Source organism: Mauremys reevesii, linkage group 6, assembly GCF_016161935.1.
Source record: "Mauremys reevesii isolate NIE-2019 linkage group 6, ASM1616193v1, whole genome shotgun sequence".
Taxonomy (NCBI): Eukaryota; Metazoa; Chordata; order Testudines; family Geoemydidae; genus Mauremys; species Mauremys reevesii.
Window position 1 is genome coordinate 18,540,812 of NC_052628.1, and position 12,409 is coordinate 18,553,220.

General features: G+C 39.5%; 1 protein-coding gene across 16 annotated transcripts in view; it reads right to left on the minus strand.

The window, feature by feature from the left end:
- The window catches only part of TCF4 (transcription factor 4), a 316,652-nt gene that overhangs the window by 54,447 nt on the left and 249,796 nt on the right, over nucleotides 1-12,409 (minus strand). For 9 of the 16 annotated variants that reach the window (XM_039542751.1, XM_039542750.1, XM_039542745.1 and 6 more), the window contains one exon: nucleotides 330-392. The exons of the other annotated variants lie outside the window; for them this stretch is intronic. In XM_039542751.1, the coding sequence (XP_039398685.1) occupies nucleotides 330-392 (63 nt within the window). The remainder of the gene's footprint in view (nucleotides 1-329; nucleotides 393-12,409) is intronic. 16 annotated transcript variants of the gene reach the window in all.

Consider the following 12,409-nt stretch of genomic DNA (forward strand, 5'->3'; position numbering starts at 1 on the left):
CTTAAATTACGAGTACATGTGGGGACCAGATAAAGATGTAAGTAATGTTATATAAAGATTCTTTACAGTTTGAAATAGCTGCTTCAATGCCTATCTCCCTCCACGCATCCAGTTACATCGCTCTACAACTTTTTCCTACATCTTTGACTTTACTTATTTAAAAGGGGAGGGGGGTACTGGATTTTTAAAAATCTTTCCTTTTGTGAATGTCGTGCTCATGAAAGGTGCTAGATGAACAGTTCTGGAGTCTGAATGCATCTAGCCACTGAACATGGGAGGGACACTGCACGCTTCCTCACACTGCCTTGCCAACATGCTTCAATGCTGACCTGGAAGCACCAGTCTCGCCGTTCAGTTTCACGCTTATTCAGTCTGTGGCTTTTCTGCTGAATCTGTGAACAAGTAGGCCAGTTAGGAACTGGAATAGGACCACTAACTGCTTTCACATAACCTACTAAACAGCTATCAGCTAGCTCCTCTGGCCCAAGCTGACCTTTGAAAAAGAGGAGCTTTCTCCTTGTAACTCCCTTACCTGCCTTGTAATCTTTGTGTTACTCCTTGACCTTCTGATTGACTGTAGCTCTAATTTAATGTTACTATTCAGGAGAGGACAATGATAGCAATGCAGCTCTGCAGAAGCAGTAAGCAGGAACCCTTTGTATTTAAGTAAACAAAAGACCAATCTATAAAGAGTGGACTATTTTTATCTCTGCTAGTAAGAGATAAAAGATTGATCTGCTGCAATTAAATGGTGCCATTTCCCCCCTAATTGTTGGACTAAAGTCTGCTAGGAAAATAGCCCCACATTTAAAGCCAAAGATCTCTATGCCAGAGGTTAGCACAGTTTTCAGGGAAGAAACAAATCAAGATGAAATATTTTATACTTTTTATAGTAAAATCAAATGCAATTTCATTTCTATTTTAGAACTTTTTGTATATATCACATATTGTACCTTAACTTGCAGGGAGAAGCATCCTGAAGAATTAACTATAATCTAAAGTGGAAGCCTCTTTACCAATCAGATATTTTCACATCTCTTCTTCCTCCATTTTACTAGTTCTGGCTTCCCAGCTTCCCCACCTCATTGTTCCCCTTCTTATGTTCCTCCCTTTCCAGCACCTCTCATGACCTCCCCTTCTCTGCTGACCTACCTTCACTGCTTCCCTTGTGTTCTTCTCTGTGTGCCGGCAGCAATAAAGTAAAACTTGCTAAATCCTGATCTGACCTCTGAGGCTGCCAGTGCATCAAATGGAATGGAGTAGGAAAGCAAAACACCACAGAACTGGGGGTTGAGGGAACCAGCACAAGAACCTAAATTTAGAAAGTTCTTCCAACACATGTGGTCTTGTAAATCTGATGTGTTTTGTGTGAACCTTAGGCAACAGAAGACCTGAAGATTTCCTGTTATTGGAAGTTTTACAATATACCATGAAACTCAAAGCCATTGGCAAAAAACGTTACTGCACCAAATTCAGAGGCAGTGTATAAAGTGGTGTAAATGAGTAGCACTGCACTGCACAAGAGGAGTGTGGTATGAAATACAACTAAACACATCCTCCTGTTTCCGCTGTAATTTACACCCGCCAAAGTTCAAAGTGGATTCACTTGACTTCCTTGGACTCACTTCTCCACACGTACCATACACCACTTTACACATCAGCTCTGAATTTGGTCCAATATGTATGTTTACAAAATTGATTTTATAAAAATGACATTAATAAATATCTCTTTTTTAGTGTATTTAAAAATAGAACGAAGATATGTTAAAACAAAATGCTCCACGTGTATTCCAGCTTTTCCTCCCTCCCATCTCCTTGTCTTGGCTCATCTGCTCATGCCGATAATTATTTCAAACTACATTTCAAAGATGTAGCTTTATTTAAAAAAAGTTAAAGCAGAAGCAACAGATTTACGAGTCTTCTTTAATAAATATGAAAAGTAATGCATTGTAAATGTATTATCAAACACTCCTGAGGGAAAAGAATATATATATATATACATACACACACACACTCATTTGATTGACTTATTCACTAATTTGTGCCTGTGATTCACTTCATCATTTGCTAACAATACAAATCACAAAACTACAAAGTCAAATTTTTAAATATGGATGCACAAATTGCAACCACAAAACCCCCCCTGCAAAATCCCATTTGTGCACACAAATTGACCAACTGCTTATGCTGATGGATTCCTTTTGCCCACAACTCCAGGTTTTGTAGGTGAAACTTCTGGGTAGAATTTTCACTTAGGGCTTGCCTACATGGTGGGGTAATGCACACTAAGAAAATGTGATTTCTAAAGGGCACTAACGCGTAGCTCATTAATTGGTCCATGTAGATCCTGCTGGTGCTCACTGAAGGTTCCTGAGCATTACATTTACGCACACCAGGGAACCTTCAGTGAGCATCAGCAGGATCTTCATGGACCAACTAATGAGCTACACATTGGTGCCCTTTAGAAATTGCAACCCCACAGTATACATTACCCCACCAGGTAGACAAGCCTTTAGCTGGTTTTGAAAAATTTACCAACAATACTGTGTCCAACACCATGATATGTACATATAAGTAGCTGAACAAAATAATTAGTATATTATCTCTGAATATATAAGTATACTCTAGATACACATGCGTAGATGAAATATATACATATATACACAGACATGTACATACACAATATAATGTATACATGCAGCATATACAAATTCATATGTAGCCAGGTAGTACATCCTCCTTTATCTGAACCACAGAACAATTCTCAAATCTCTTTAATTCAAAAATAAATTCAGTTCAATTAAACAAGCAGGCTTAGATATTACTGTGTAGACTAAAAGTCATGCTCCACAGGACTTTTTATGCATTTTCGAAAATCATTGTGATTAAAACTAATAGTAAATTTAACCTGACCCACTATGGTGCTGGTTACTTCTAAAGCTGATCTTTACTATGCTTCCTGGCCTAAAGCTTCAACCACTACTTTATTTGAACACCTGTATTTCTCCTGGTCTTGGCACTAAGTTACAGACTCTGTACATCTGCTATTACTTTTGAGACGGTGCATCACAGAAATGCCCTCTGCCAGCCACCTGAGCAACTTGACCATATCTGAATATGTGCCAACATATAATTCTTTCAAATTTGGACCAGATGAAACTTTCCTTTTTTCTGGTTCCATTTGTCCTACTGCAAGTCCATTTGGGAGTTGGCTCCATAACCAGGATTAAAGATGGTACCTATAAGCATCTAACAGATGGAGGGTGAATTTAATCTTTCTTGAACCCACAAACAAAACCTGAGTAAAGAGTGAATTGAGGGACTAAATTCATTATCCCAAACCACTGACATGGTGTTGGGTGAGCTTTACAGCTCTTCCATGGCCACTTTTTGCAGGGGAGACAATTCCTGTGTGGCATGGCAGTTGGCCCTATATAAATATAGATCATGGCCAGGAGAATGCTTCCATTTCAAGCCTGCACTAAGCTCCCCTTCGACAGTAGGCTTACATGAATCTGAATTTCAGCCTGACTGCATACAACTAATACTCTAGCTACTACTCTGCCATGGGCACCCACCATGCTTTTTGGTGACAAACAGACAATTTTACACAGAAAGTGCAAAGAGCCAGACCAAAAAAAATAAAATAATCCAGAATGTACTGCCAGAGGACCAAAGATTTCCTAGTTACAAGTAGGATGTTTTTCAAAGGCACAAACTGTAGTTATGTGCTCAACTCCCACTGAAAGTCAATGTGTGTTAGGCACCTGCCATTTATGCATTGGAACATCTCCACCATAGATCTCACATCACTGGACCTTAGACAACATTACAGCGTATGTGTCCAAGGAGCCCTTCTGTGTAGGAGAGTCCTTCTGAATGATACCATTGGGGAAACATTCTGAAAATAACCAAAATTCATGACATTAGCACTCTAAGCAGATTTAGAGAAAACCATATGCCAGTGTTTCTCAACACATCTTCACCGGTACAGTCAAGCTTTCATGTATCCTAGATTTGTACTTGCTTGGAAAAATTGCTCATCCAACAGGTGATTTTATCTTCCAGATTTGACATCCCAACATTAACCAATTAGGTAAGGTAATAATTGGAGATATACCAATCTCCTAGAACTGGAAGGGACCTTGAAAGGTCATCAAGTCCAGCCCCTGCCTTCACTAGCAGGACCAATTTTTGCCCCAGATCCCTAAGTGGCCTCCTCAGGGATTGAACTCATAACCCTGGGTTTAGCAGGCCAATGCTCAAACCACTGAGCTATCCCTCCCCCCTGTTTTTAATATAGGAAACTCACCAGGGCAATGATCAGAAATAAGCTGGGTCAAAACATTTTTCTTAGCATGGGAAACATGGGATTTTTCACTTTTCACAGGGCTTGTGCAAAAACAATGAGTAAAACTTTGGTAAATGCCAAGCTGGCAACTTCTGCATGTGAAAGGCTGGTTTTGCCAGTTAAGGGGTGAAGGACACAAAAATACTCAAAGGAGGAGAGGAGGGCAGAAAGATTTTTATGTAGGGCAGTGATGGGAAAATATCCAAAATAAATACTAGCTTACAAAATGTCATGAAACTGGGAAAATGGGTGTCAGTGACCATTGTCAGACAGATTTGTATAGTTTTACAAAGCGAAAGCAACTGGATTCATATAAAGTAACCCAGATTTTGCTGTGCCTGGCTGAACTAGCAGAGTTCAAGATCTTACAGAGAGCTGTCCTTATCCTGTATTTACTGAAAGGGAGCCTGATCTGGCAACATTTACTCAAACAAAACACCCATTATATTGTCAGGCCTTTAAAACACTACTGATTTCCAGCCTTTGCTTTTCATCCTTCAACTTGACATCATGATACTAGTTAAGAGCAAAGATGCATGCTCCCTGACACTAGAAGGTGAAGACGGCTACGGATTTGCTTTTCATTATATCATAGGGACGCAGTATTTTCAACAGGAAAGAAAGTGAATGGAGATGACTAACTTGTGTGAATATGGAATATTCTAAGTAGCCTGCATCTCCCCTGCCATTCTTCAAATATCCCCCCCACACAATATCAATTTTAAAAATCTCAGAAACCTTGGTATCTTTTTTCAGATTTATCCACCCATAAAAGTTTGCCAGATAAATTTTTCAAATAGCAATCGTTTCTATGTCATTATCTAAAGAGGCACATACATTATACTGAATAATTATTGAAAAACAAAAATCAGCTCAATAACTCAATCCAAAATTTTGAAAGAAAAACAGGCCTAACTTGTAGTAGAATAGGATAATTGCGGAACTACAGATGTGTACAGTTGGTTTGCTGAATTCACAGAAAATACATTATAAATCCAAATATTTTAACACATGACATTCTGAATTAAAAAATGATTTTGTGTCATGATGGGAAAGTTCTGAAGAAGGCACTATGTAATGTGACATAATGAAAGAATTATCACATGATGTTAAATTTTGGAAGCCAGCCTGGAAATTCCAAATGTTCTTTTCTCCTTTAATTTTTTGGGAAACTCACTGCCTTAAGGTTAGTGAAAAGAACTGATTAGTAAGGCTAGAAAGGGACATTGGATGTTTAGGCGCCACAGTTCAGGGAAGATGTGGAAAATTGTATAAAGTCCAAAGAAGAGCAACAAAAACGATTAAAGGTATAGAAAATATGACCTATGAGGGAAGATTTAAAAAATTGGGTTTGTTTAGTCTGGAAAAGAGAAGACTAAGAGGGGACAGGATAACAGCTTGTCGTTAAAAGGTTGTTACAAGGAAGAGGGAGAAGAATTGTTCTTCTTAACCTCTGAGGATAGGACAAGAAGCAATGGGCTTAAATTGCAGCAAAAGAGGTTTAGGCTGGACATTAGGAAAAACTTCCTAACTGTCAGGGTAGTTAAGCACTGGAATAAATTGCCTAGGGAGATTGTGGAATCTCCATCATTGGAGATTTTTAAGAGCAGGTTAGATAAACACCTGTCAGGGATGGTCTAGATAATACTTAGTCCTTCCATGAGTGCAGGGGACTAGACTAGATGGCCTCTCGAGGTCCCTTCCAGTCCTATGATTCTATTCATTCCCTCAACTCTAGATAACCTATTATTCTTTATGAAATAGCAAAAACAAAACGTCTAGATTAATACTAGTGAAATGCAGTGAAATTTCAGATCTGGATCAATAAAAGATGGATGGGAGCCAAACTGAATTCAATGTATGATAACGGAATGATGGTCTTAGGAGGGGAAGAACTCTGGTGATCACATGACCACTATCATGAAGGAAACAAAAATGAATGGGATGAACATCCTTAGAATATGTTACAGCAGCTATATGGTTAGTTATTAGTTAATTTATTAATACTAATTACAGCGGTAAACTAAATGTTTCAAAATGTTTTCATTTTTTTCCACTAAATTGACTCATGTGAGGGACCTAACACACGAAGTCTATTACATTTGAAAGTTTCTTATTCAAATTCTGCTATTATTGATCAGGTGAAAAATGCTAAGTAGGAATTAGGTGAGCTTCCACAGCCTGAAATATCAGTAGAAAGGTTTATCTGTCTTTTGAAAAGACTGCCTCCTTATGATGAGGGGCTAGGACTGACCATGTAGTGTTGAAATACTGTCACTGCAGACCACTCCTAAGACAAATGGGTACCTGGGGAAAAGTCCATGGCATATACAGGATGATGCTATGTAACAAAAACTTCAGTACGGTAGAAGAAAAGAATTGTACAACAGGAGAGTTTACTAAAAAAGAATGTGCAGCCTTGGGAAATACAAAAGCAAGTAAAAGGCAGTTAATTCGTATCCTACAACACTATCGTTTAAGGAAGTATACAGTGTGGTCTAATGTTTGGACAGAGATCGGAAATCAGACATCATGGGTTCTGTACCTGACTCTCTCATTAACTCACTGTGTGACCACAGGCAAATGACTTAACCTCTCTATGCCCTGGCATCATCATCTGTAAACAATGGCATAACAGTACCAGCACATTTGTAAAGGGCTTTGAGATCCCTAAATGAAAGATGCTATGTAAGTACAAATTACTACACCTTTTACTGTGTTGGCTGTTGCCCCCAAAAACCCTGTGCAAGTCCTTTTCATCAGACTTTTTGCTGACAGCCAGGAGCAGGTGTTTAGAAACTATGTCTGAGCAGAAATCATAAGGTTTTCAAATACCCCTTCAACCTTGGCCATCATTTTCCCCATATAGATTTAACTCCCTTTTTTCCATTCTCAAGCCTTGGTTGTACTATTGCCAGAGAACTCTCATTCTTCTCTCACACTAAAATACCTCTCAACATTTTCTGCTCAGGAGTTATACAGAGAAAAGCAATCCTTGTTTCCCAGTTGTGGCTAAGGGCTTCCCCTCCATGATGCTATGGCAATGATAACTCTGGCGTCAACACAAGGCAAAACACAGCAAGCCATCAGTCTGGCCTTCACATAGGATGATAAATTAAACATAATATATTGCTTTGCGTGCCAAGCTCCAACGTGAAGTGCAAGCTGTAAAATACAGAATTGATTTAAGGCTGCATATTTCTGGATACAGTGAAATCCACTTCAAATACACCTGATATAAGGAAACATTTGAGAACAGAATAACCTATCAGTCTACAGATCCTAATACCTGGTGAAACTCCCTTAAAATGAAGATTTCAAAAGAGAACATTTATTAAATTATAATAACCTTACTAACTGGCATAATGTAATGGCTATCAGGGCTGTCAAAAAGAACAAACCTACTCATCGAAATGATCTGGGCTGCACTAGCAGATGTCAGCCTCATACAGAAAGAAAAACTCTCTTAAGCAAATACCTGAGAAAGTAATAAACTTCCACTGCAGAAGTTTCTCTCTGCAGGAGAGCCCCTCTTCTTGTAAAATTCCCCTTTGACGGATCTCCAGTTTTTATGATGGCTATTGGTTTTGGATATGGTACAGACTGACCTTCAAAATAAGAATTGGATGAAGAATTTGACCATCATTTTCTGCCTGAGTTGCTGTAACTGGACGCTCAGGTCTCATTCTCCACCCCTGTGATTTGCATTTTGGATGCAGTTAAACTTTTTTGGTCACGGCTTTCTGTTTTCAGTTCATATGAATGAGGTTGCTCACAGCACTATTTTCAAACAAGACTCCTCATTAACTTTTCAGCCTATTTGAATTCCTAATTTTTGGTGGAAGACTTAAAATAAATAGCGATATGAAGAGGCACACAGTGAGCACTGCACTTCTGTGGGGTGGCAACACAAGGAAAGCTGGCTTGGAAGCACAATCAACACATAAATGTTGTAAAGCAAAACACTTTAATCAGCAACATTAAAAAGTCACTATTTCTTCCTATATAATCACTTTGCCTTCTTTTCCCCACTCTGCTAGTCCTTCCCTAGGCACACTTATATATACAATCCCTGCTGAGCAGCAGTAATGAGGAGATAGTTTCTGGGTACCCCCTACTGTCTCTAGTTCAGTAAAGCTAAGATTCACCCATACTGGGTAGATGAGTCAGCTCTAGCATTGCCCCTCCAAAAGGAAACAAACACGCATTTCATTAGCCCCTTTATTCATTCTCCCCAGCGCTGCCTATTTTGCTAATGTAGGGACAACTTTCCCTGACTTTTAGTTAAAATCATTTTGTCCTTTTCCACATGTTATGAGCAGATTCTCCATTTTCTGGACTGACCTATTCTAGGTTTCCAGCAGAAGGAAGCTTTTTTAAATCACAGGTCCCTAATTTGGGCCACATGTTGCTGCTGGTTATTTGGAGGGAGTGGGGAGTGGGGGAGGAGTGAGATGATGAAAAGACCAGCTCCACAACTGAAGCGCATTACCAGCCCAGAGTGGAAAGGGCCGGAAGGAAAACCCACCCACCTCAGCCTGCGTTTATTCTATCAACCTGCAATTGCAGCAATCAAAACCAGATGTCGGCTCTTCCAGATCTTTCTCACAGGACAAACATGCAAAAGGCCTAGGGCTTGGCGTTGCCATCGAATAAAGTAATTGATACCATATGAGCCACAAAATAGAAAAGCACATGCAAACCACCCCACCCCCATGAGAGGTATGAAATTGCAGGTCCCGCTGAGTCGTTAAGTGCACGGTGCACCATGAAAAACAAGTGTACATAGCTACAGTAACCACCTGTAAGTCACAAAGCCGAAAAGGGCTCACTGGCAAAAGTAAAGCCCTGGGGGCGAACAGGAGGTTAAAGGTTGCCCAGGGTTAATGAAGAAGGTTGCTGAGCACTGCAGAAAATGAATGCAGGTGCGAGTCTGATCACAAAATCGAGGATGGTCTCTGCCTCACATTTTGCACCACATTCTTTGATTAACATGAGTTCTCCTGCAACCTTATGCTGAGTACCAAAAAATGTTATATTTAGACTGTACGTTTTAAACAGGTTCACTTCTCACCATTGTCTGTGCTCCTGCTGCTGACAATAACAACAGAAACCATAACCCTCATCATAAACTTATTACAAGTAGAATTAGTGCAGTGCCCTAGCCATGATGCTCTGAAATCTCCTCTGCTAAAGCTTTTTAGATGTGTCACTGTTTTCTACCAACAAACTGACTGGGATTGTCTGAGCAACTGCTGTTTTGATGTGGAAGTCTTGCCTGTATAATGATTGTGAGCGTCCAGTAAATTTCTCAGATTCCTTTGACTTTAACAAAATTAGCAGTATAGCTGTGCATGGTGTTGGGTTGTTTTTGTTGTTTTGTTTTTTGTTGCACTAATGTGATCGAGCAGAAATTTGCAGAGACTGGTGTAGATTCAAAAAAGTTCCTGCAAAGTGCCAGTTTTATAAACCACAGCTCATTCTGAGGTGAAACATAAAGATCTGGACCAAACCACCCATCTGCTGAGCAGTGTTTCTTCCAATTGCACCACCAGTCACTTCTACACAAACAACTGTCTTATTTGAAACATACACTAAACATTAACTGTCTTTTTTTTCTTATCCCACCCTATACGATACTGTAACTCCACAGATCCAGTGGAGTTAAAACATTTTCCAGATGGAACTGTTGAATACTACACATCTTGTGAATGGCCTAAGTTAAAAAAGGGTCAATTAATTTTTTTTTAAATTACAACATTATGTCATCCCTATGCTGTAATATACATTCTAAAAAAGAAACAACAACATAAATGGACTGGACAGTTACTATTCAGACTGATTTCTTTCAGCCATTTCTCTATACTGTCATACTTTCCCAAATTACCACCAAAGCAGTATATGTACAAATACCATCATCCTCTGTTGTTACTATGGAGGCTTGGAAATTGCAGATACACTTTAACAACTGATTTTGCAGTTTCCTCCATTGCTCCACTGTTCCCCAGCTTTGACAGACCCAATTGGCAGGCTGTACCCTTCTCCCTAATGTTTCATAAGTGCTCCTGGAAAATAAGATTATCAGAAGGTGTAGTTTCCCAAATGGTCCAATCAGCTTGGAGTTGCTTCTAATATGTGCTAGAGGAAGAAAATGGAGCAGGATGAGAGAGAACAATGAGAAAAAGAGGATGAAGAAAAGGTAAGGCAATGAATTGTGAGAAAAAAACAGAAGAAGGGAGAACAAATCAGGTTAAGAGAATGAGGGAAAGGGGAAAATGAGGCAGAAAGGAAAAGAGAGAATAATGGGAGGACAAAGCTTAGAGGTAAAAATGAGATTGCAAAATACGGAGAAGAACAAATACCAAAGTGATGTTCTTAGTATACAAATCAAAACAGGTGCGAAGGCAATGAGGGAACAAATTACAGAGGGGGCAAACAAGGAGGGAAAGAAGAAGGAATCTCAGAATTCTTTCAGCATCACCAGTAATGAAACCTACAAATAGGCACCACCACAGACCAAAATTCATATAGATGGAGAGGAGAAACTTCATGTCAACCAAATGAAATGGTACTTGGAGACTGTATTAGGTTTTGTTGAAGCCTGTTGCTGAGAGAGGGATAGGATGGTAAACAGCCTTTGGCTGCTTGTTAGAGTGATCATGTCTGCATAGCCTCCCACCAAAATTGTGATTGTTCCCCATCTTCAGAGTAACTGGGATCTTGGGAGAGAAGGAAGGAGGAAGAAATGGCACATGTGAGTCTGAGATGTTATTTTTACCTCCCTGGGAAAGGTTAGGGCACTATCCCCAGAGAGAACTCAAATTAGACATCAGGGGCTTAATCTACTATTTTTACACCCATGTAAATTGGGAGTAACTCTACTAACCCCAACAGAGTTAATCCTGTGTAAAATAGCAGGAATTTTGCCCAAGAAATGCTATTAGCCTCAGATGTCAGATGCTGGCAACATTTCCAGCATTAGGTACTGGTCATGCTTCTTGTAGACACTAAAATTGCTGTTATTGTCTAATACTGAAAGCATCTGGGGAGGAGAGATGGGAGGAAGAGAAAAGCCAGAACACAGAAAACAAAATAGAGGCAGCAGAGAAACAAGCCAAGACAATGATTCCCACCAAAACCAGGCCTCTGTCAGTCACAGACAAGAGTTACTGCCTCCATAAAAGCCACTTTAGATATTGGGAAATGGCAAGAGTGAAGGAAATGGCTGAATTAACACATGACCTTAGGCTGTAACCCTTATTTTTAAGATTGCGATCCTCACTTTTGGTTAATGGAAAGGAAGTGTCCTAGCTATGGCATATTTCAGAAAAGGATCCTGAGGGAGCATGGATCAGGAAGAGCTCATGTGGGAAGGCAACAGAGATATGGAAAGGAAAGCCAAAAAGTAAAGTAAAGTAAAGCAAAAGGAAAGCCAAGAAAAACAGAGGAAAGGAACAAGGAGGAAAGAGACGGACAAAGGCAGGGAGTGGAATGCAACAGTGCATGCAAGAATGGAGAGAAAGATGTAACGAGTGAGAGAAATTAGGGGGTGATCCTGAGAGATGATGAGCATCCTGCAATTCCAATTATTTCAATAGCAGTTGTAGGTGCTCAGCAAGTCAGCTTATCAAACCATAGTGAAGGAATAAATGAGGAGGCAAAGGAAAAAGAATGGGAGATAGAAATAAAAGTGATGATGAAAAGAACAAGGTGCCATCTGCAGAGATTCAGGGGTGGTTGTCACATGTAAATTCTAATTCACATTTAATTTAAATTAGCACATCCCCAAGCCTTTTAAAAAAGGAGTTCCCAGCAGCAGTAGAGAAAAGGAAGATGAGCATTTCATTTATTTTACTTAATTTCAGTATCAACTTCATAGCTTTTTTCCCCCACCTGATTTATTGAGAACCATTTTGTGTTTCTTATTTGCTACAGTCTCTTTACAAATGCATGCAAAGACAGTGAATGTAGCAGACACCTGACCATATTTTCCTCCAAAATTTCTCTGAAAGAAATGAGCCTTAATCCTGCAATTTTCCAGTGGCACTGGTCATTATC